We start from the raw sequence: 26060 nt of genomic DNA, 5'->3' as shown, positions 1-26060 counted from the left end.
CAGCTGGAAAAGGAAGTTCTAGCAGCAATGCGAGAAGAATTTAGTCAGTCACATACTGGAGATGATACAGAGCAGGCCTGCAGTGAAACCACTGAAGGCTGGACCTTTACAGATGAGCATGCTACAGATGACTGGGAGAAGGCTATCGAGGCAGTACCTGAACAGGATGACACGGAGAAAGTCCAGGAAGCAGAGAGTGATGGGGACCTTGCGCCCACTGTTGCTTCTTCTCAGGATGACTGGCTGCATCTAGAGAATGATAAAGACAGTGAACAAATGGAAGTTAATCTAAGGAAGGAAGTGAGAGATGAAGAGTTGGACTTTGGCTTTGTGTCTGTAGCTGCAGGTTGTTCAGAGTTCAGGTAAGATTAGTGAGTACATATTAGGATGTGTGAGGGGTGGATTATAACTTAGATACGTGTATGTTTTGCGTTCTTTCTCTCTATTCATTAGAACTTGTTTCCATTATTAAAAACCTCAAACTGTCTATGTATGTTACATTAGCAGCATGGTCTGGAAACTCATTAGTAACTAATAAATCATTTCTTTTAGAACAATTATACAGTTATACTGGAATTTGCTTGGTGTCTGTGTGTGTTTCCAGGGAAAAGGAAAGAGGAGAAAGCTCGGGCCGCCCTGTACCTGTGCCTCGTGGTAAGAAGCGTTTGAGTTGTTCTTCTTTAGACGACAGCAAGTCACAAGTTGTTACCCTCCAGCACGCCAGTGAACCAACAACATCCCAGGAAAGATTTACCGATGGGGCTGCACCTCAGGAGGTATATTTAAGCCACGCCTATCAGTGTATTTGTATTTTAACAACTGATCAAACAACTGTGTGTAACTCACTCCTTTGGAGATTGTATTTAATGTTTTGATTGTATTTAATGTTAGTAAACCTTGGCATAAAAATGGTCCCCCCCCTTTAGGTTCTCCCCTGGTTGCTGCAGGTATCCCTGCCATGTAAAGCAGGACGGCTGCCTGATTTAAACATCACGCCAGACTAAGTTTTTTTTTTATTTTTGGCCACAGCAGCTTTTTGTGACAGTGGAGAGAGACAGGAAGTGGGGGAAAGATACAGGGGAAGACACACAGGCAAATCGGCGCCGGGCCGGGACGCGAACCCGCACCGCAGCGCGGCATGTGTATGTGGTCGCTGGCTTCACCACTAAGCCACCCAGGCGCCCACGCCAGACTAAGTTAACAGTTAATAGCAATGCACTTTTTTCTCAGAATGAACCAAACTTTAATCGAATAGAATAGAATGCTTTTATTGTCATTATACAGGATGTACAGGATGTACAGTGAGATTTGTGCACTCCTAATGTTCCACTATCTGTGGATGGCCTGTTTTATTTGATTGGGTTTTCCTTTGTTAAACCACAGAAGCAGTTTCCAAATGCCACATTTGCAATCAACCCCAGACCTTCAAACTGGTTGATTTAGTTAAAAAAAAAAGCTTTTAACCCCTTAATGATTAATGCGCATTGGACCTATTGAATTAAAGGTTTTGAAAAACTGCATTTCAGATGGAATTTTAATTTCCAGATATTCTTATTGTGTTTTCTAGACTCCGCTGACAAGCCCATCCTTAGTTACTTCAAGTCAGTCTCTACTGGAATGGTGTCAAGAGGTCACACAGAATCACAAGGGAGTGAAGATCACCAATTTCAGCACTTCCTGGAGGAACGGCCTGGCCTTTTGTGCCATCTTACACCACTTCCACCCAGAAAAGATGTAAGAAACAGCTGACATATGGCCCTTACTGCAATAGTTTCAGGACTGCTAGCTTGATGTTCAGTTCAACAAATGCATGTAGCTTTCTGGCTTCACTGCACAAATGTTAAGCTACTCTTCAGCCTGCTTTAATGATGAAGGTGCATTGGGGACCAGGAGCGCTATACCACTGACAACAAACCAGTAGTTGTCATAGCCAGCAAGGCCCCTGTATTCAGGGGCCAAAATAGCTTAGCCCCTGTTAGCCATCCCCCAGGTGTTGCAGAGTAGCCAGTATCTGTCTGGGGTGGCTGTGAGGAGGAAGCCCGATCTGGAACAGTAACTCGTGGTTCACCATCGACTTCTTCTCAGCAACATACCTAGTGAGGAAAAAGCTAAATAGTTAAATGCATTCCAGGGGTCAGCGCAGGCGACACTGAATACAATTTAAAAGTGACAGCTAGGGATAAACATAGATTTGGTAAGCTTGTAAGCCACATTGGAAGTAATGACAGCTGGTTGTGCCATTCAGTGTTCAGTTAATATTGAATATAAATAATGTTAATTGTAGATAATCAATAATATTGATTTGTAACTTTGTCAAAATATGTCGGGCTCTGTAGTTCCCCCTGGTCCCCAATCTGATGATACGTTTAGCTGCGTGTCGTCTGGCTGTGAAGGTGGAGTCCAGAAGGTGGAGTGGACTTAAGAGACACTCTTAAGATATTCTGTCTTCTCCCCAAACCCTCATCCCCACAGAAGCTGTGTCTGATCCCAGACCCCCGAAAAATGAATATGCTGTCCGAATCCTCAAAGTACAGGCCGAGGATGAATAGCACACCACTGTGCACTAAATATAATTATGGTAGACGTCTGTATGAAACTGATGTAACTAAATTTGGGGTTGTGCCAACACAATGCAGAGCAGCTAAACTCTACAGAGACTGATTACTTTGTTTGCTGAAGCCTCTCTGGTTATGAGGATGGACACTGTGGCTCCTCAGAGGATGAATGCAACAAATCAGAGAGGCTTGACTGGTATAAATTCATGCCTTTAAGCAGATTATGCATAAGCTGGTGAGGAAATTGTGTCATTTAGAAGAGCTTTGTCAGGCCTTGAAGAACATTATTTTATTTAAAAATAGCCCTGTATAAAACAGGAACAGGTTTCTGTTCAGCTCTGTAGCCATGCTCTGCTGAGCCCAGTATTCCTTTAGCTCAATGACTTCATGAATTTCTTCACAAATAAAATCTGAATCATTAGAGAAAACACATTCAGCGCCCTCCAATAATGTTTGGAACAAAGACCCAGTTTTTCTAGTTTTGGATTGCAGACTTCAGGCGGAGATTGTCTGCAGAGGTTTTTCATCCAGAGTCTTTATATTTAAATGTGTGGTACTTTGTCCCATGCCCACATGCTTCCACATGCAAGCATGCATTTTTATTGCTACGTAGATGATACCCAGTTACATTTGTGTAAAAAAAAAAAAAAAAATTAGTGTCAATGTACTTTTTGGTCAGTTAAAGGTTCAATGAAACATTAAGAAATGTGGCATTTATTTTGTCCTTTTCTAGTAATTATGAAATGTTGGATCCATATGACATCAAGCAAAACAACAAAAAGGTGACTAACAGTTTTCTATGTTCTTATTAAATTACCAGTACTGATTACTTACTGGTTGGGAAGTCCTGATTTAATCCATCCACCTGTATGTTTCAGGCCTTTAATGGCTTTGCTGAGCTTGGAATTTCAAGGCTGATGGAGCCGTCAGACATGGTCATGCTCGCAGTGCCTGACCGCCTCATTGTCATGACCTACCTTAACCAGATCCGCACACATTTCACTGGCCAGGAGCTAAGTGTGCTTCACATAGAGAAGAACAGCAGTGAGTCCAGTTATGTGGTAGCCGGGGACCGGGAGGACCAAGAGGACCCCGAGGCAGCTGTTCGCTACTGCGCCCAGAAACTCCAGGAGGAGGGGATAAGTCTTGAGGCTAATGGGAGCGCGAGCGCTGCAGAGAAGGACGGTAAAGCCAGCAGGGATGTGGTTCCCCCTCCCAGAACCAAGCGCCTGCAGGGTGCTGGGGCGAGTGGGGCTCAATCTCCGGTGGCACCACCGAGGACTCATTTCCTGTCCAAGTCAGGGTTCTCTCATGTCAGAGATGCTGATCTGGTCAAGAAGCGCAGGTCACAGCGCAGAAGTGGGTCAGTAGATGAAGGAGAGGTATCAGTGGTATGTTGCTTTATGACCTAATTTGTTTATTCCTTTGAATAGTCGTTGTTTTTCTATCAGCAGTGTGTGAGGATTATTTTCTTTATCTCTGCAGGCTGCTGTGGGGGATGAAGGCCAAAGGAAGTCAGAAACTGGTCAGTTCTCTTTGAGTAAAACAAAAACTGGATGATTGGCTCCCTAATGATTGTGTTTTATGTCTTTACTTTTCTTGCAGAGAGATTGGAGGCGGGGGTTGAGGCAGGAAGACCAGAGGGCCAGGTCAGTTAGCAAACAGCTGTTTCATTATCATTCATAAAGTGCAGAAGAAACTCTGGAAAAAGTGCTTTCTTTCACCAGTTTTGTTCCATTATGTATCATTAATGCTAAACCAGAGTGAATAATTGTATGCGCAATTGTATCTAGGACCCCAGCCAGTATGTGTTGAATCAGATGGAAGCCTTGGAAGCAGAACAAAATCACATTGATAACAGAGCAGGTGTGGTGGAGCGGAAACTCAGACAGCTGCTGGAAACAGGTAGAATCCACGACACTGAGCATGCGTTACAATCCAAGAAAGGCAAAAGGACCACAGCCAAGACAGGAGACTGAAGGTGATACTGATGCTTTTCTCCTGCAGGCAGTGACAAGGTGGAGGAGGAGAGACTGATTCAGGAATGGTTCACGCTGGTCAACAAGAAGAATGCTTTAATCCGGAGGCAGGACCATCTGCAGCTGCTGTAAGACACATGCGCTGCAGATGCATTCACGGTGCACCGCAGAGGGCTGCACCCAGTCTGCCTCTGCAGCCATCCTGATTCGTGCAAACTTTAAAGGCAGCTCATTCATACCTCTGTAGCCATTGCAGGGTCTTTACCGAACAATATAAAGCGCCTTGAGGTGCTATAAAAAAAAACTCAATTGAACTTGCACAATTTTTGTAAACCGTAAAGGTGCTGTGCAAGATCTATACTTAAATGAAATCAATATTATATCTGATTTTGTTGCTATGCTGAAACAGAGCTGCACTGATGGTAAATGACTGGAAAATGCACTGATCAGCATGTCCCACTCCAACTTGCAACACTATAAATGAATGCCAGTATAGTTTGTGGTAGATATAGGAGAAACTGAAAAATGAAAATGGATCTTTAGTTTAATAACTATGTTCTGCTGCCAACTTCTAAGTGGTGCTTCTATAGCACTTTCCTACTCTGAGTGCTCAAAGTCCGTTTTATCATAATTCACATTCACACACACATTCGTTATTCTGTGCCTCAAACATATTCAAACACACACACACACACACACACACACACACAACTTGGGTACTTTGGTATTTTGCCCAAGGAGATGTCAACATCTGGACTGGAGGAGGTGGGGATTGAACCATTGACCCTCCGAGATGGTGTGATAGTGCAACGGTTAGCACTGTCACATCATAGCAAGACGGCTCCTGGCGGCTGTGGCTGAGGTGGTAGAGCAGGTCATCTACCAATCTGTAGGTTGATGGTTCAATCCGTGGCTGCTCCAGTCTGCATGCCAAAGCTGAGCATGATACTGAACCCTGAGGTGCTCTCTGATGTGTTCATCGAAGTGTGAATGAGGCATGCTGTATAAATCGCTTTGAGTGCTCAGAGTAGGAAAGCACTATATAAGAACCAGTCCATTTACCACAGGTCAGATTCTGGTTGGGGGTTTCCACCCATCCAAAAACAACAAAACAAATAAAGATGTGGCTGCGTCACATGTTATTATCCATCTGTTGTGATTAACAGGCTGGAAGAACAAGACCTGGAAAGAAGATTTGAGCTGTTAAACAAGGAGCTGAGAGACATGATGGCCATTGATGGTATGACTTTATTTCTAACAGACTCCTGAGTGACTCTCTCATATTCCCATATTGTAGTTTAATGCTCAGAGTGTAGTCAGCTTGGTTAAAGCCTCCTTGAAAAATGTTGCTAATACATAAAATTTCTCCTTTAACAAGTGATAAGGTTGAATTTAGCTTCTCAGATAAGCCAGTAGAGCTAAGAAATGGGAAACGACAGCTTCTGTAAAAACACCTCTACTGAGTGAGAACACTGTGGCAGCCAAAAGTGAACTTCTGTTTTAAGAATCAGGCCACCTGCTGTCCAGCTTAAGGTTTCCAGTGAATGCACTGATTGTGTCTGCCAGTTGAGGAAGAGGAAGATTTACTGAGACAGGCCAGCTTCAGCACTAAACTTGCTTCCAACTTCACGGATGCGTTCCTCCTCCAAAAACATCCAAATTTCCCGTCTGAGCTCAAAGACTCACATCTGCGCTTCACCTCACAGACGCCACCTCGCCTCGCTGTGAAACTCAACACCTGCTAGTCTCCATCTCCACAGTCGTGCTTTCAGGGGTTGTGTTTTGATGAAATTTCCAATGCTAACAATATCATATAAAACCAGGCTGAGCTCCGGGCTTATTAGTAGGTGACCTGCTCTGCTGCCTGAGCTGCGGACACCCAATGTGGATTTCTTTGTTCCACCATGAAAATGACTCCAATATTAAATGTTAGTCGCAGACAGGTCGCATGTGCTCCGTCTGTCATGACTGGGGTACGCTGCACACTGGGCTAAGTGAAGGCAGACAGTGATATCCTGGTATGTTGAACTTGCTTTGTAGTACAGCACCCTGATTGTACATGTTTACTGATACCTGGTGTTGGGATCTCTGTTGTTGACCACCTGATTGTCAGGTTCCATAAACTTTCTCTGTACAGAAAACATTTGTAAACCATCTTGTTAGGGTTGGTGCAAAATCCCTCATTTCCTCTCTAAACTTTGTTCCTCTGTGCTGCAGAATGGCAGAAGACTCAGGCCCATAAACAGAGAGAGCAGCTGCTGCTGCAGGAGCTGGTGTCACTGGTGAACCAGAGGGACGAACTGGTCCACAGTATAGATGCCAAGGAAAGAGGGTGAGACGCTCACTGTGTCGGCTGGACTGTTACCAGCATTCATGTGAACGCAAACATTATAAATTATTCATAGGCTAAACTTTGATCTGCAACTAAAAACTGCTTTTTGTTATCAGTGATTTTCTGTTTATGTGGACTTAATGAGAACTGCAGCTAAAGCAGGACGGTTCTGAGTGCACCTTAGCATGCGTCTCTGTTAGCGACATCACTGCTAGCCTGGGAGCAAATCATCCATCCATCCATCCATCCATCCATTCTCTTCCGCTTATCCTGTTCAGGGTCGCGGGGGGGCTGGAGCCTATCCCAGCTATCCCAGCTGTCACAGAGCTAGAGGGAGGGTACACCCTGAACAGGTCGCCAGCCTATCGCAGGGCCAGCACAGAGAGACAGACAACCATCCACACTCACATTCACACCTATGGGCAATTTAGAGTAGCCAATAAACCTAACCCCAGTAATATATGCATTATATCCCTCCTCTCTGGCTACACAGCACATCTTAACACTGTCACCACTGATATATAAACTGTATATAATTAATTAAAAGAAACTTTAAAACAGATAAACAGGCTGTTTCCACATCATGACAGCACAGGAGCAATTCCCACACATCACTGCACATCAGACCTGAATAATCAGCTCAACCAGCTGAAACATCACAGGAATCTAACTACCCTCAGCCCACTATCAGTGTCACACTGTAAGCTTTCAGGTTCTGCTCTGTTGTGGGGATTTTGAGACATGATGACTGTCACCACACACAGAGACCTAAACACATAGCCTGAGAGATTGGTAAGGATGTAATCTGTGTGCAAGTGTATGGATTGAAATGGAAAAATGCTGGATCAGTTAGCAGAAATGAGCAAAGTGAAAGGCTTCAGACGGCCTTTAACTGTCTGCTCTCTTCTTGTCCTCAGAGCTCTGGAGGAGGATGAGCGTCTGGAACGCGGCCTGGAGCAGCGCAGGAGGAAGTACGCTAAAGAGCAAAAAGAGAAGTGTGTGATGCAGTGACTCCAAAAAGCTCCAAACGTCGGATGAAAACACTCGTGTCCCTTTCACCTAATGTCAGAATGAGTGGTGTGGCTTTAAGTCAGCAGCGAGTGCACGCCGACACTGAACCAGCGTAAAATCTGTGACGAATCAGATGATCCAGAGCCAGAATGTACATTAATGTTTGGCTTCAGTGGTAGTTTTGGGTTGCTTCTTGCAGTAGGCACCATTGTGCAGTAGTCAAACCTTATAAAGTGCTTCAGCACTTTGCAGATTCTGAGGATGGAAATGCTTGTATAGCCAAATACAGCCTAGACTAGTTGTTGCTCCTGGAGAACTGAAATCAAAACTACAGCAGTGCTAACACGTCATCCTTCCAACATAAAGCATTCACTGGTTATTTTCTAATGTGGTTAGATTTTATTTATTTATTTATTTTTTAGGTAAATGTTCACGTTGAGCTTTTATGCTAAATTAACCATCAAAAAGAAAACACATCATCACCATTCAAGTGAACTACAAGGGAGCGTTATGAGAATACAGCCTGCAAAATAAATCACACAGTGCAAAATACTGTTGATTTAAAATACTAGTGAGTGCGTGGTCGGTTGAGTGAAAGGATTAAATCTGACACGCACGCACGCAGTGACTGATGTGTGTGTGCTGACGTGGTTGCATGTAAAGGAATGGAGAGAAACGCTGCACTGAGTGTTTAATGGAAGGATATCGCAGATTTAGGAAGCTCTTATTGTGAAGTTTGTCTGGCCAACTTTTATTTTGAATTGTTCAAATATGTACTTTTCCAAAATATAAATGGGGTTGTTGTGTATTCATTAATAATTATATAAGTTTAACAAATATTGCGAAATTTAATCAGTTAATTTCATGTGTGAAATGCCACTGATTGTAACGGGGGTTTCAGAAATGTAACTGAAAGGACGTGATCAGAGATGAATATTCATGAGCAACATTTTTTGAATGTGCATTATTGTCACTTCCCTCTGTTCAGTAAGTGAGCGCAGCTTCCTCCGGCTCTTTGCTCTCCAAAGGTTTTATTTAAATGTTTATCTTGTGTGAAAGTTCAGTTTGCAGTTCTCCTTTGTGTGCACGACTCACAGCCAAACGAATGCCTTTTTGAAAAGTTTTATTGATGGATTTTGTGTCAAATTTGCAACATTTTTAAAGACTGGAAAATAGAAAATATTTGAATACACGTTTGTGCGGTTTTTTATTCAGTGTGAATGGTTTGTATGGATTGTATTTGCTGTTCTACCACTGAATTCAGGTCAGTACGCTTCTCTGACACAAAACAAATTTTGGTATTTAGTTGTAACTTTGTTGTTAATCTTGATGATTTAGCAACATTTACTCGTTATTTCGCTACATAAACAGCTCATAATTATGACTACAACAGCAGAAATGGGACTTCAAACACGTTTAGGTCACTTTATTCACAGTGATGCAAAACTCAAAGGATAAAATTGTGAAGAATAAGCCAGATATTATAATACGATCATCTTACAAAGTAATGTTTTACTGGAAAAATGTGGGTCCACCCTTTCTCTGCAGCAGGATGATACGCCTGCTACACTGAAAAATAAAGGGAGGGAAGTGCTTGAGGAATATAGTTCAGAGCCCGAGCCCCCCCGAACTCCACAGGCTGCATATGCCACAGTAATTCTGCTCCATGGACAGACCACCATGCCCCCACTCCCGCCACAATCCACAGCATCTAAAGTATCTGCTGCCGGTGTCCCAGTGACACACATCACAGGTGACCTCCAGAGGTTCAAGTTCCTTTTATGACCATCAGTGAACAGGAGGTAAGTTTTGTCAGTCAGCTGGTTAATAATGTTGATGGCTTGTAATGAGTGGGTAACTGTGGGTGTTTGACATGTATGGATACAGGAACAGGTCATGTGTTCTTGGGCTGTAAACATTACCAGCTGCTCCTAAGCTATTACTGACTGATGTATCTACAGTCATATGCATATTACACATGACACATTATTGAAGCATGACCGAGGAGGATGAAGTTAACCCTCTAAAATGCCTCCCAACTGTGGGAGTCATTTTTCTTGCAAAGGCCCATTGAAGCCCGGGAGCTCATGCAAAACCAACCTGTTGTATCGCTGTTGAAACACTGAAGGACTAATCGCTTAACAGGTCCTCCCTTTTTGATTGTGAGACCAACACTAACTACTAACCAGGTAAGAACAACCTTCAGTGTCAAAGTAACAAACAGATGAGAGAAAATTTGTCGAGCACAGGAATGAAAAAAGGTTCCAACACTGCTTTCATCCCCTGTGGCTGACAACACTGACCCAAAGCACAGTGGTCTTCATTGAACTCCTTAGACTCTGTTGGGATAAATGTTGTATTAGTGGATCACAGCCATGGAGCCACATAGGCCACTCAGTATGCCACAGTAAACAGGCTGTCCTGTTGCAAAGTCCTCTGCCTGACATGATGGTGAGAAGCTCAGGAGCAGAAAAATTGGATCCTGTGCCATTCCCGTTTATCTTTGTCAGCAATTACTCAGTTTGGGGACGTGTACTATTCAAAAAACAAAAGTTTTATCTTGTGAAATACATTTTTGATCTTTGGTTTAAATCTGAGTGCATCATTTTATTCTCTTTGAATAAAAGCACCGTGAGCGCTTTGATTGGTTTTAGTCACTTGTACACCTCAGACTTGCATTCTTAATCCAGTGGTTACACAATGTGCGCGCTGCCACCACGTTGTGATTGACTGAGGTTGACTGAGGCCAGGTTATGGGTGTGCTGGATGCTGGACGTAGCTGCACCCTTGCATGTCAATGAGAGCCCCGTTTCTGACCTGATTGCTGTTGGTGGGAATCTGACTGCACAGACGCACCGAGACAAAGAGCTTCTAACTGTACGTGTACCATTCTTGCAGCAGCACCTCGCCCACTGTTCAGCAGGACAGTGTGACTGCATGAATTATGTCTATAGGAGGCCATTCAATGAACATATACTGCTAGAACATGAAATCTATTTAAAACACATACACGTGTTGCTTTTTTTGACCAGTATATAGTCTGTTTGCCTGTCTGTGCAGGGAGATGGTGGTGGGTTTTGTGAAAAGGATGAAAATGGCTGTGATGAACATGAGCCACAAGAAGAGAGAGGGACATAGAGTGGAGGAAGACGCACACAGGTGGGCAACATCTATGCAGAAGCTCCAGTCTGAAAGAGATAGGAGACTGCAAGTTGGTGTCGGGAGAATGTAGCTAGGGAACATGACTGTGGAAGCAGAGGCAAGGATACAATGATGGGAACTGAAGAAGGAAGAATGATGCAGAGTTCAGGGAGGAGTTCTTACTGACCTCTTGAACCGATCCCTGTCCCTGCCTAAAGGTATCCACCATAGTGCCGGTCCCTAAGCACACTGCAGTCACCTGACTTAATGACTCTTAATGACGGCGGTCATCGTGAAGCGCCTGGAGAAACGGAGTCACATCAAGTCAGCTCTCCCACCCAGCCTGGACCCTCACCAGTATGCCTGTAGGGGAAATAGGTAAACTGCCATCTGCACTGCACTTCACACCATCCTGCTACACCTAGAATGGTGAAGATCATACACCAGGATGCACTTTGTGGACTACAGTTGTGCTTTTAATACCACCCTCCCTAACAGACTGTTTTCCAAGCTGTCCAATCTCAGCCTCCAGTACAGCACCTGCTGATGGATTCACAGACCGGCCACAGTCAGTCAGGATGGGACCCCATCGCTCTACAACACTGTCTCTCAGCACTGGGACCCCTCAGGGCTCTGTGCTGAGCCCCTTTCTCTTCTCATTGTACACACGACTGTGTACCAGGCCACAACACCAACGCCTTTATTAAATTTGTGTATGACACGGCAGTGGTAGGGCTGATCACTGACAGCGATGAGACTGCCTACAGAGAGGAGGTTCAGAGACGGACTGACTGGTGTTCAGATAACAACCTGAAAAAGAACTGATCATTGATTTGAGGAAACAGCAGGAGGAACTTTGGCCACTTTTCATAAACAGGGACAGAGCGGAACGAGTCTCCAGCTTCAGGTTCTTGGGCACACATATTTCTGAAGACCTCACATGGACAATAAACACAAACTCAGTGGTCAAGAATACAAAACAGCAACTTTATTTTCTGAGAACACTCAGAAAACGTGGTCTGCCACAACATAGATGTACCATTGAGAGTGTCCTGACCCATGGGATCCTCACACGGCACAGCAGCAGCTCAGCAGCAAACAAGAGGGTAATGCAACGACCATAAAGACTGCTGAGCGCATCATCAACACACATCAGCCCACCCTGAAAGACAGTTACACCTCCGGATAGCATCAAGAATCACCAGAGATTCACCATCCAGCACACAAACTGTTTAATCTTCTCCCATCGGGAAGAAGACGCAGAATAATCAGAGCACGAACCACAAAACTGGCAACTGTGGTCACTTGGGTCAAGTCACTTTATTTTTCCATTAAAAAAAAGGAAGAAAAAAACCCCCCGCAAAAATTAAAAAAAAGAACATGCATCCATGCTTCACTTATGTGCAGTTGCATTTGCACTCACACACCCTGTCCACAAAACAGCAGTTATAAACAAAAATGCACAGCAAGACCTGTTAAATTTACTCCCAGGGGCACTTCAAGAGTCAGTCCCACGATTAATAAATCTATGCACTCGGCCACCTTTACAGGCTACACAAACTGTCATGCAAAACTATCTGCTGTCAAAATACTACATCAGTTTTATTACTTCCTGAGGCACCCAGCAACCAGCCACAGCTGCAGAGCCTGGCTGCCAATCCAGGCTTGGATGCACTTAGCATTAAATACTGAAGCTATAATAAAACACGTGACTCAAACTCACTTTAAGTATCCTGCGTGTGTGAGCATTTTCCCAACATGGACACACTTGTCTTTGTTGCCCATGTTTGTAACGCACTTACTGCAACAATGTATACTGTGTGGAGCCTCCGGGGGTCGCTGTTGTATTGTTATCATGGGCTCACCTATAGATGGTTATTGGTAAATAATTCTTGACTACACTCTGACCTCCAGAATGATGCATTCAGGGGGGCAAATAAAACATTAAATCCCATTTTGTTATACTTTTATAGCAGCTTTCATGTAAAACTACCACTCAGTGACTCAAAAATGATAGATAGATAGATAGATAGATAGATAGATAGATAGATAGATAGATAGATAGATAGATAGATAGATAGATAGATAGATAGATAGATAGATAGATAGATAGATAGATAGATAGATAGATAGATAGATAGATAGATAGATAAATGGACATTTCTCTCTGATAGTTTGAATAGATGCTAAAAATGTCCTGTGATAAAAAAGCAGAAATGTGCCATTTTTAGATTATCTATCTGAATATGACTACATCTTTTGTTGTTTTATATTTTTTTTGTATTATTTTGTAGTGCCTGTCACATTTTATTTTCAGGTAAAATGAACAAAGATGTTGTAAAAAAAATAAAAAATAAAATTAAAAAAGAAAAAGAAGAAGTGAGCTATAACAGCAAATGTGATCTGCACAGGGGTTGTGTTGTGTAGAGTTTCATTCTCACAGAGCAGATATGAAAGTGAAGGAGAGAGGGCAAGAAGGAGAAAGGGGAAGATTGATGTGTTATGCCCAATCAGTGTTGCTGCAATTGCAATTAGATAAAAGGTCTGGCTCAGCAGCACACAGCCTGCTCAACACCATTAGAGATTAGCCTGAGAAAGCCATTTCACTACCTGCTCAATGCAGACCTGTCCTTGGCCACTTGGCTTTATGTATCTCATCTGTACACATTAAAGAAATGCCTCTGAAATTATTAAGAAATGCATTTCATAGGTTTTTTTTGACAGTGGGACCAACTGGGCCTCAGTGATGGTTGTGTTATGGTGACAGGGAACTTGAGCTGCCTACTCAGGCCCACAAGCACATGCCAGTTGGTCAGGCTTCCACTGGACTGTGGTTAAGGTGCTCGCTGACTCATAAAAGTAATACAGTATATCATATGTGTGAATAGAAGTGCTTGATGCCTAAGACAGTGTGCTGTTGCTGCTGTCAGCACCTGGTCATGTGCCAGAAGCATCTGCATCCTCACATGGCTGTTTTGAGTTGGTTCTGAGTAAGCTCTAATGATCAAGACAAAAAGGACATGTCAGTGTCTCACTTTTGCCTCCTGCATGGAACATGTAATGACTGCTCCCTGCAGCAACTTAGTGAACTCTGAAATGATTCATGAATTTAAAACATTACCCACTCGCCCTCAAGCTCAGGTCCTCTGCCGGAGGCCTCAGAGTTTGAGGGTCCTGTGCAGTATCTTAGCTTAGGATTGTGCTCTTCTGGACAGAGGTCTCAGATGTCATTCCTGGAATCTGCTGGAGCCATTCTCCCAGTGTGGGGGTCACTGCCCCGAGTGTTCCAATTACCACAGGGACCACTGTTTCCTTCACCTTCCACATCCTCTCTAGGTCTTCTCTCAGCCTTGGTATTTATCGAGCTTCTCATGTTCCTTTTTTGCTGATGTTGCTATCACTTGGTACTCTAGTCTTCTTATCCAAGAGGATACTGCTCCTTATGGCTGATCATCCAAGCCTCTCAACGATCACCGCTGTGTGGTACACACTGTGTATATATTGTGTACATTTTTTAGTATATATTGTACATTTCACATTTTATACTGAACACGCTCTTGCACACCGTGGGTTGAATGAATGAATGAATGAAGTTTTATTGCCATGTGGGTGAACAAGTTCACACATTGGAAATTGCAGTTACAGAACACCATCCAAGAGTACACAAACACAACACACATAGGGGGATATGTGTCCTCGGGTCATGCAGCCGACTTGCAGCGCTACCTTTGGCAGGAGGAGAAAACAACACATCATGGGGAAGTTAGGTTAAAAAAAAGTCATCTGGTACAGTGCTCAAAAAGAGCACTATACCAGGGTCCAAAAAAACCACCTTAGCAAAGCATTTGCACATGTAAAGCAAGGACAGCGGCGGTAGGTGAGGTCAGGTCAGGAGGGGATGCAGACGGAGACGAGAGGTGGGGGCATTGTGGAGCCAGATGCCAGGTTCCAGCCAAAACAGTTCGCTGATAGTGGTGGAATTTCATCAGCGGCCGTGATACACCAGACCCAGCTTCACAAATCACAACGCGGAGTGGGGGAGAGAGCAGCCGCACACAGAGCCCTGGAGAGAGATATGGTTGCCAACCCAAGGCCGGCAGGGGAGCCGAATTCCTGATAACAAATGTTGTTTTGGAACAGGCTGCTTGTTTTTCCAACAGCCTTCAGTCTTACTGGGAAACCATTCGAAAATCAAATATTCCAAATTCGTTGATTGCCGTCCTCACTGTGCAGAACCGAACTATATCTCCTGATCTAACCCCTCTCGCCTGCGAGCTCGCTAATCTTGCGGCTCAGGTCCACCAGGCTTTGAGTCTGAGTTTGTACGGCTCTGCTCAGCCCTTCCACCTGGGTCGGCAGCCTCTGCAGATGTCGAACCGCCGTCCAGATTTTCTTAATTTGCCAGTAAAGCAGGTATCCACCGAGCCCAAACAGAGAAGATACCGCTACCAAAAAGCCGAATATATATGCGTCTTCCACGTCTTCCACTCCAAGGGCTGAGAAGCACACCGGTCTCCACGAGCTCCAAGAGTCGATGACGTATCCAACCGGGTCTGTTCCACTCGGACACGCAGGCTCCCCTGTCCCGGATCTCATAGTGGAAAAAATTCGATCAATGATGGAGAATGCCCAGTTTGCCAGATCCATGGTTCAATCTTGTTCTTATTCGGACAGTGTGTAAAAGACGCTCTCACAGCAAGCAGCAAGCGGAGAGATGGGGAGGGCAGGGAGAGAGAGATAGTGCGACCGTCTCCGACAAGAGCAGTTGTGGGAAACATAATTTCAGTTCTGCGCCTGACTTGTACATTTGGCAGCAATTGACAATAAAAGTTGAGTTGAGTTGAGTTGAGTTGAGTTGAGTTGAGTTGAGTTGAGTATAGGTCAGCTGGTTGGCTTCAGTGATGGTCACAGTAGGGATTGTTCATAATGCTGCATTCCCATCTTCTAGTAGACTTCATGTAGTCTTGGTCTGGGTTTCCAGCTTAGCCATGATCTCATCTTTCAGGTCAACTGTTCTGGCATTCAATGTACCAGTTATTCTTGGGACTCGGTACCCAATTTCAGAGTGTGGGGATAATGATATCGCCTACCTGACCGATGTCCTGGCTCCCCCTTGCTGTTGCATTTGTGTTGTACCTCCTCAATCTCTAGTTGCAATAGCAGTTGCTTCTTGCGGATGTTGGAACACCGAGTTACGAGTTGTTTCAGTCTGAAACTTGGGTGCTGAAGAATCCATAGGTTCCACATCCTCTTCATGCAGCCCCCTTCAGCTATACCCTTATGGACATGGACTTTGTTAATCTGGGCATATATATCCATATCCTGTAGCTCAGGAGGTCGAACATGTCACCTGCTAATCGGAAGGTTGGTGGTTCAATCGCTGGCTGCTCTAGTCTGTATCCTTGGGTACTGAAGATACTGAACCCCGATGCATTCATCAGAGTGTGAATGTGTGTGTGAATGTTAGATGTAAAGCACTGAGGCTTAGAAAAAGGGCTTGTATGAATGGATGTGAATGGGTGACTGAGGCATGTTGTATAAAGTGCTGAGTGCTCAAGTAGAGTGGAAAAGCACTGTGTAAGAACCAGTCCAGTTACCATTTATCCTTGTTCCAGTAGCCCACTGATCAGCTGATGCAGACCACGTTAATTCACCCATCCAGCCATCCATCCATTCGCTTCCACACATCCTGTTCAGGGTCGCGGGGGGGGCTGGAGCCTATCCCAGCTGTCATAGGGTGAGAGGCAGGGTACATCCTGAACAGGTCGCCAGCCTGTTGCAGGGCCAACACAGAGAGATAAACAACCTTTCACACTCACATTCACGCTCTCATTCACACCTATGGGCAATTTAGAGTAGCCAATTAACCTAACCCCAGTAAGTGCAGTTAATTCAGTTCAATTCAATTCAATTCAATTTTATTTATATAGCGCCAAATCACAACAAACAGTCACCTCAAGGCACTTTGTATTGTGGGTAAAGACCCTACAATAATACAGAGAAAACCCAACAGTCAAAACGACCCCCTATGAGCAGCACTTGGTGACAGTGGAAAGGAAAAACTCCCTTTTAACAGGAAGAAACCTCCAGCAGAACCAGGCTCAGGGAGGGGGGGTCATCTGCTGAGACCGGTTGGGCTGAGGGGAGAGAGCCAGAGATTAATAACAAACGCAGAGTGGAGTATAAACAAAGTAAATAAGGTGAATGATCCAGCCCTAACTATAAGCTGATCATAAAGGAAAGTTTTAAGCCTAATCTTAAAAGTAGAGAGGGTGTCTGTCTCCTGAATCCAAGCTGGAAGCTGGTTCCACAGAAGAGGGGCCTGAAAGCTGAAGGCTCTGCCTCCCATTCTACTCTTAAGTATCCGAGGAACCACAAGTAAGCCAGCAGTCTGAGAGCGAAGTGCTCTGTTGGGGTGATATGGTACTATGAGGTCTTTGAGATAAGATGGGGCCTGATTATTCAAGACCTTGTATGTGAGGAGAAGGATTTTAAATTCTATTCTAGATTTAACAGGGAGCCAGTGAAGAGAAGCCAATATGGGAGAAATCTGCTCTCTCTTTCTAGTCCCTGTCAGTACTCTAGCTGCAGCATTTTGGATCAGCTGAAGGCTTTTCAGAAAGCTTTTAGGACAGCCTGATAATAATGAATTACAATAGTCCAGCCTAGAAGTAATAAATGCATGAATTAGCTTTTCAGCATCACTCTGAGAAAGGATGTTTCTAATTTTAGAAATATTGCACAAATGCAAAAAAGCGGTCCTACATATTTGTTTAATATGTGCACTGAAGGACAAATCCTGGTCAAAGATGACTCCAAGATTTCTCAGTGTTACTGGAGGCCAAAGTAATGCCATCCAGAGTAGAGATGGTGATGTCTGAGCCAGAATGACTTCAGTTGTGTGTCTCTCACCATCTTGGAAGGACAGTATGTACCACTGGCAGATAGAAGAAGTGGCTGATATTGAAAAATCCTTCCAATGGTTGGACAAAGCTGGGCGGACAGACAGCACTAATCATGGCAGCACAGGAACAAGCTCTGAGTACAACATAGGTAGAGACCCCAGGTGGAGACTGTGGAGAGATGCCCCTGAGACAATCCAGCACAAAACAGCAGGGTGCAAGATGCTAGCAGGCATCTGGAACGCCATAACGAAGTTACCAGCATAGTATACAGGAACATCTGTGCCGAGTATGACCTCACGGGTGGTCGAGAATGACAGAGCTAAGATCCTGTGGGACTTCCAGATACAGATGGACAAACTGGTGATTGGCTGACCAACCGGACATCGTAGTGGTGGAGCAGTATTCACAATCCTAGTGGATGTGTAGTTACATTTCTTGAGAGGTGCATGTCAGGTTATGTTGTATGTTACAGCGTAGGGTTCAGGAGAGTTACATTTACATGTCATGGATTCAGTGTGTCCCAGAGCGCCGTTTCCTTTCTCTAATTGCTTTGCAGAAATCACCAAAAACATTATAATCCAGATGTTTTATTGGTCCGATCAGCTGCTAAAAGCACGCCCTACATTCCAAAATCCATCATCATGTTGTCAGCATGACAGGGCCTCTCACAGTCTGTGTATGATAACTTACACAATTGAAATATGCTAACATATTAAGTAGAAAGTAAAAACATGACCAACATATCATTAGAACCCAAGAACTACCAATCTCTGCAGGCCTTGGTTAACATGTTAAATGCTAAAGTTCATGACAGTACAATCAGAAAAAGACTCAAGTTTGGCTCGTTTAGAGAAAGCTTGTCTTCTTTAAAAAGAAAATGGCAGCATAGGGTTTGCAGGTTTGCAACATTGTATCTGAACAAACACAAAGCTTGTGGAACAAGACCACAGTATAGATGTTTGGCTGTAACGCACAGCGCTGCATTTAGAGAAAACCAAACACAACATGCATCTATAATATAATTCATATTTTGAAGGATCTCACAGACCATTTTGAGAACTTTAGCAGAATTAAGACAAAGTAACTGGGAAGTGGCTGCTACTGCATCTTTGTCAGTATTGATTTTTAAGGCAAACAGCACAACATAACCCCAGTTACACAGAAACAGTAACTCTGATTGTCCATATATTTCATAACCTGACAGTCTGCTTTGTTAGGGGCTGGCAGACAAACAAATAGATAGACTGACCTAATAATGTATGTTTAGGTTATTTAGCAAGTGGATGAATTCCTGTTTGCAGCAGTGTGGATGGTAGTGAACACTGTCTGCACTTTTAGCTCAGACCGTATTGATTATGTAATTTACAACCAGTAGTGCTGCAGTGTCTCCTTAATTCTCTGAGAGCCATTATGCTGAGGCAGACACTGTAATTGAGAGAGTGAGGGAGAGAGGGATGGGGATGAAGAGGAGGACAGAATTAGATCAGTTCTAAAAATTCTAGTGTGTTGCATGTTGGGATTGAAATTATATGTCTAAATACAATCCTACCATCCGATGGTGTGTAACATTTGTTAAAACCTCTAATAAGGAGTCACTGAAACAGAGAAAAAATTAGTCAAAGTTTTTATACATTATGCAAGAGATCAAGTCACTGCCATAAAAAGGGACGGGGATGACATTCAAACATGAAGCAGCATTTCTCTTTATAGTTGCACACGCCATAACGGTTGGCTAGCTGGACCCAAGAGGCAGACTCGACAGAGATTTTAACTAAGAGAACTTTACTGCTAAGAAAAGGACTAAATGAGGATTTGTGTCTGGGGAGTCTGAACAGCTTTACTGCATGAGGCACCATAGGAGCTCTGTCAGAGGAGGGAATGAGACTCATTTTGCTGTCCAGGAAGTGGGTGTAACCGGTTGGTGTAAAACCTGATTCTGATCAAGCCTTACTTGACATTGAGAGGAGGCACAGGTGGGTGAGTATTCACAGGAAGCAGGTGCAGAGGAGGCAGTGCTGAGTAGGAGTTGCTGACGTCCAGGTGGTGGTCAAGAAGAGAAGCAAAGCAGTTTGAGCTGTCGCAGCACTGTGGGGAGGAAAAGGGAAGAACAAACGGAACGTCAAACGGGATGCAAACTGTGGGAACCTGAGCGTCACCATAACGATGGGAATGGTCCTTCTTGTGTGGCGCCACCTGTCCTTCTTATACTTGTAGCCTGATGAATCAATTCAATTCAATTTGATTTATATAGTGTCATATCAAAGTAGTCACTTTATATTGTAAGGTAAAGACCCTACAATAATATAAAGAAAATCTCAGGTTTCTCTGCACTTTCCATAGTTTCAATATAATTCCTTGCACTGTATTTCTTTCATAAAATGTAAAAAGAAACAAAAGTTTCAGGACCTTTGAACACTTATAAAGGTGCCTAAGATGTTCTTATAACATTTTGGGAACCAACAGAACACTATTGAGCACTTTTACTGACTTTTAGTCCTTCAGATTTCAGCAAATGAATCGCACTTACACGCGACAAACCCCTGTAGAACAAACCTGATGAACTGAAGGGGAAAAAAGAGAGTCATACATATTGATATTAAAAAAGCAGCAGTGGAAGATCAGGGAAGGTGCTGATATTCATGACTGTCTCTGGCTGGAGATGACATCATCTATAGACAAAAGGAGAATAAAAACATGGGGCGATGATGCATGTGGGTCCGAATATTTGACAGTGATGGCTCAACTCAATGACACGATTATTTATAATGTAATTACAGCAAATATTAAGGTGGAGTTAAATAATTTATGAGCTGCCTTGAGAAGAAGCTGCTTTGGACAGACTGGCAGTTATATCCAGGACAGATGCCACCTGACTTCATCCCTCGTGGAGGAGATGATATATTTGATATATTTGTCAGATACCTTCCATGTGTCTACCCGATGCCTTGCATCACCGTATGATGTATTTGTGTGTGTGTGTAGGTGCGTGTGTGTGAGTGAGACAGAGACAGAGTGTTTTTGCGTGTGCACGTGTTTTAATGTATCATGAGCAGAGGAAAGAGGTGGGGCAGGTCAGATTCAAGGCACTTAAGTTGATTAAAATCTCTCTCTGCTACAGTGCATCCTCTCCTCTATTTCTTTCTTACTGTTCTACACTTTCTTCTTCTCCCTCTTTCTACTCTCTCTTTCTTTTTGAGAGATTGCATCCATACACCAACCTTGCTGACCAAAGGCAGCAGAATTATGAATCTTTCTAAAGCTCAGAAGAAAGGCTGCATGTATAGATAGATTTATTGTCTTTTATGCAGTTTCAGCTGAAGACAGATATTCTACTGCAGTCAGTCTCCTTCACGGCTATGCAAAGAATGGTAAATGGACTGGGATTGAACTACCAACCTTCCTATATATATATATATATATATATATATATAAATAGTACCTTCCTTTTCTTTTAACAGGGGCAGTTGAATAAAACCCAGGCTGGAATGACCCCCCAAGTAATAAAATGAATCTATGCTACCCACAGTGAACACACAATATGGAAGTTTTGACCATTTATTAACATAATTTTTTGTTTAAACAGAAATGGCATTCAATATTTGGTGTGACCACTCTTTGCTTTAATGGTTGCATGTAGCCGTCTCGGTACCCCCTCCACGAGTCTGACGATCAGGTCACTCGGTATTGTCCTCCAGGCGTCTTTGCAGTGTGGCCCAAAAAGCCTCTTGCGATGTCGACCTCCTCTTCTCCTTCTCGCGTTTGACGTGGTCCCAGATCGACTCGATCATGTTCAGGTCCGGGCTCTGCGGGCTGTCCTCTTTCCTCCGGAGAAACCTTTGGACCGTGGCTGCTGTGTTCTTTGGGTCATTGCCCTGCTGCAGGATGAACCCGTCTCTGATCAGGTGCCTGCCGGATTGAAATGCATGGTGAATCAGGACCTTCGCCCACTGGACAGGTGTACCTGCAGGTCGTGGGTTTGGTGCAGAATCCCTGCAAAAGCGTTGCTGGTTAGCTTGACGTGTTGGTCGTTGGAAGCGTTTAGCTTCCGTGGACGCCCGGTTCGGTCGCGGTCCTCCACGGAGCCCGTCTCCTGGTGCTTCTTGATCAGAGCTTGGATTGCACACCGTGACGCCCGAGTCTCACGAGAAATGTGCCTTTGGGACAGGCCGAGCCGGCGTCGAAGCACCATGCTCAGTCTTTCCATGATGCACAGTGAGGCTGTATTGTCCCCCGTGTCCCTGTATTTATCTTAGCTGGACTCCACCCAACACAGGACCAATTAATCCTTAAAGTGGGGTCAGTGGCGGGAGAGAAAACGGCCTAGTTTTTATGCACAGTACTAATATATATATATATATATATATATATATATATATATATATATATATATATATATATATATATATATATATATATATACACACACACACACACACACACACACACACAGTTGTGTATAATAATGTGTAAATAATAGCAGTGCATTTAAAAGCACTCCTTAAAATGTTTTTATTTCCAGGCATTGGGAACACTGCACATTATATTCTAAATCAAAACGTGAAGAAAAATCTATAATTTTTCCAGTTACTTAACAGGAAATGAAGAAAAATGAATGTTGGGCTGTTCAAAAAAAAATAGCAGTGTCTGCATTTTTCTTTATAAACTCAAACATTCACTTTATGAACTGAAAAATCTTTAGGAATCAGCATTCCTGTGAATCACTAAACTAATATTTAGTTATATAACCACTGTTTTTGAGAACTGCTTCACATCTGTGAACAGGTATTCCAGCCCAGGATGATGTGACAACTTTCCACAGTTCCTCTGCATTTCTAGGTTTTGCCTCAATAACAGCATTTTTGACGTCATCCCACAGGTTTTCTATTGGATTAAGGTCCGGGGATTGGGCCGACCGCTCCATAACTTTAATTTTGTTGGTCTGGAACCAAGATGCTGCTCGCTTACTGGTGTGTTTGGGGTCTTTGTCTTGTTGAAACACCCATTTCAAAGGCATTTCCTCTTCAGCATAAGGCAGCATGACCTCTTCAAGGATTTTGATATATACAAACTGATCCATGATCCCTGGTATGTAATAAATGGGCCCGACACCATAGTAAGAGAAACATTTGAATATCATGACCACCATGCTTCACTGTGTACTGTGGCTTGAATTCAGTGTTTAGGGGTCCTCTGACAAACTGTCTGTGGCCCTTGGACCCAAAAAGAACAATCTTACTTTCATCAGTCCACAAAATGTTTCTACATTTCTCTGCAGGTCAGTCAATGTGTTCTTTGGCAAACTGTAACCTCTCAGCACATGCCCTTTTTTTAACAGTGGGACTTTATGGGGGCTTCTTGTTGACAGATTAGCTTCACACAGGCGTCTTCTAATTGTCACAGTACTCACAGGTAACATCAGACTGTCTCTGATCACTCTGGAGCTGATCATTGGCTGAGTCTTTGCCATCCTGGCTGTTCTTCCATCCATTTTCATCCACGTCTCTCTGGCTTTGCTTTCCATTTTAGAGCACCGGAGATCATTTTAGCCGAGCAGCCTGTCGTTTTCTGCACTTCTTTATATGTTTTCTCCTTTTTAATTCAACAATGTCTGGAACGGCCCATTTTTCTCAGGTTTTCAGTGCATGTACAACATGTGTTGGCTTCATCCTTAAATAAGAGCCACCTGATTAACACCTGTTTTTTCACAGAATGAATGACCTCACTGATTGGACTCTATACTGCTATTTTTTTGAACACACCCCTTTCAATTAATTATTCAATTACACAGACTCATGCATCTCATGAATGTTGGGTCTGTTGGTTTTCTAGGACTCTACTACACCTACTGGTAAATTGTTTGCCATGTAGTAATATGATTTCTACCAAAAATATTGATAAATCCTGCACAGTACCTGTTCCCAGGACTGCACTCTTCTGGACTGAGAGCTCGGATGTTGTTCCTGGAATCTGCTGGAGCCATTCTCCCAGTTTTGGGGGTCACTGCCCCGAGTGATCCGATTATCACGGGGAACACTGTTCCCTTCACCTTCCACATCCTCTCTAGCGCCTCCCTGAGCCCTCGGTATTTATCGAGCTTCCCGTATCCCTACTTCTCGATGTTACCATCACTGGTATTGCAACGTCCATCACTGCAGCCTTCTTCCTCTGCTTGTTCACCACTACTATGTCTGTTTGGTTAGCCAGCACCATTTTTTATTTTGTAATGCATCTAAGCAAGCTATTTTAATTTGCTATTTGAATGTTCATTTTCTAGTATTAAATTATATTCATATAATTACATTTATATTAATATTAGACTCATTGATGATGATAAACCAAAGGGCTGTTTACTGTTGATTAAGCATTTGCTTTGCAGAGCAACAACAACTTGTTTTGGTCTTTGGTGTATTTTCATCGAAAGATAAACACACATACACACAAACCGTACACCTCATGTTATTGTGCAGGGGGTTTGTTACACAAGCAGAAAATCTCCAAGCTGTAAAGAGGCAAATCGCAACAGCTGTTCTGACAACCATCCCATACGCTGCAGCAGACGTCATGCTTAGAGTTGTTGGAATGTGAGTCTGCCATGGAGTGTATGTGAAAGCATTGCCTGACACTATGCACTGCTGAACTACCTCTTTCATTCTGGTTGTGGGACACTGGATCAACACTTCATCCAGTCGAGTGCGGCTGTGTGGCAGGCAGAGTTGGACCCAAATGCAGGACGCAGACGCAAATAAACTCAAAATGCAGCTTTAATGCTGAGTCTTTATCGAATGTCCAAAACCCCTGAGTCAAGGTGGAGCTGGAGAGAGTAACTCTACACCAGAGAGACAAGAGGGACCATCACTAACAAGAGGCTCACAGAGATCTTAGACAACAGCACAACAAGGACCTGAGAAGAGGGTTTAAATAAACACAAAGTAATTAGAGAGAGTGGAGACAGCAGGGGAGCACAGGTGAACCAAATGAGACTCATAACAAGGGAAGCAAAACTGAACACAAAGCACATGGAACAAGGGACTGTCAAAATAAAACAGGAAGTGACCAAACATGACACAACGCAGACTTGACACAGCACGGGGAAGCAGGTACACAGAACAATACAAACACACAGAGACCCACAGAGACAAGACACCATAACTAATTTCTAGACATAGTTGAGTGGTGGACAGTCTCTGGTTTGGTTGCCTCAGGATCATCTACCTGCTGTTTGGAGATGTGGTTCATTTGACTTCATGAGTCAGTGACCTGCAGCTCACACTGGGACAGTTTGCAGTGGAGTGTGAATGAGAATGAGCACTTCCAAATCTGAAACCGTGGTTCTCAGCCACCTCATCCAGGGCTGGATGAGGTGGCTGGGGAAAGGGAGGTATGAGTGCCTCTGCACAGACTGCTGCCAGTGGCAGAAAATGTACGGATGCATGGATTGATGTTAGAAAGAAGGGCCGTGGATATGAGGAAACATCTGACGTATGGTGGGGAGAAAGAACAACCTTCTGACAGGAAAAGACCTCTGGCAGGACTGGCTGGGTGATGAGCAGCCATTTGTGAGGGGGGAGAAAGAAAGGAGAGCATAGAGAGACAAAACACCAACTATGACTCAGAACGGCTCTTGTGGTGGCCTAGTTTCACGTCATGAAATCTCTGGTGGATGATTATTTACATTTTATTACTTCCACGTTTCAGGGTGAAGCATTAACCACCATCAGTTTCCTTAATTATCACACTTTTGCCCTACAGAGTTAAGCAGCTACTGTGATTTAGTAAAAAGCTGAAGAACAGTGATCACAGCTTTTATCCTTCGCCATGGCTGCACAATAGATCTGCCCCCACGTGACCTTCCTAAAACACGTGGCCTGCCAAAGACCTCGCTATGGAGGTGTAATAGCAGAAAGAATGACAAATTATTATTCACAGTGACAGCTGTCCTGTAGTAGCTCAGTAATCTGTGAAATGCAGCTACACGCGTCCAGGTTGACACACAGCATGTATCTGTTGCTCAGCACAACAGTGTTAAAGCCATAGATGCTCGGCCTAATGTGACCACATATGTGTAATCTGGCACCACATGCTTTTCCATAGGGAGTGTTTTGACAGAAGCACAGGTGCTCTCGCGAGAGTGCCTGTC

At 43.7% G+C, this 26060-nt stretch overlaps 1 protein-coding gene across 4 annotated transcripts in view; it reads left to right on the top strand.

The window, feature by feature from the left end:
• Positions 1 to 9069, top strand: part of ehbp1l1a (EH domain binding protein 1-like 1a) — a 43018-nt gene extending 33949 nt beyond the window's left edge. For 3 of the 4 annotated variants that reach the window (XM_030723200.1, XM_030723196.1, XM_030723199.1), the window contains 11 exons: positions 605 to 776; positions 1568 to 1734; positions 3289 to 3337; positions 3434 to 3946; positions 4041 to 4080; positions 4161 to 4204; positions 4349 to 4460; positions 4563 to 4662; positions 5701 to 5774; positions 6752 to 6866; positions 7784 to 9069. In XM_030723200.1, the coding sequence (XP_030579060.1) occupies positions 605 to 776; positions 1568 to 1734; positions 3289 to 3337; positions 3434 to 3946; positions 4041 to 4080; positions 4161 to 4204; positions 4349 to 4460; positions 4563 to 4662; positions 5701 to 5774; positions 6752 to 6866; positions 7784 to 7877 (1480 nt within the window). In that variant the 3' untranslated portion in view covers positions 7878 to 9069. Of the gene's footprint in view, positions 1 to 604; positions 777 to 1567; positions 1735 to 3288; positions 3338 to 3433; positions 3947 to 4040; positions 4081 to 4160; positions 4205 to 4348; positions 4461 to 4562; positions 4663 to 5700; positions 5775 to 6751; positions 6867 to 7783 lie in introns of those variants that run through there. The other variant, XM_030723197.1, reaches the window with a different exon arrangement.
• The last annotated feature ends 16991 nt before the right edge of the window (positions 9070 to 26060 follow it).

Source organism: Archocentrus centrarchus, unplaced genomic scaffold (assembly GCF_007364275.1).
Source record: "Archocentrus centrarchus isolate MPI-CPG fArcCen1 unplaced genomic scaffold, fArcCen1 scaffold_24_ctg1, whole genome shotgun sequence".
In the NCBI taxonomy this organism is placed as follows: domain Eukaryota; kingdom Metazoa; phylum Chordata; class Actinopteri; order Cichliformes; family Cichlidae; genus Archocentrus; species Archocentrus centrarchus.
This window is presented reverse-complemented; position numbering and strand designations above follow the sequence as displayed.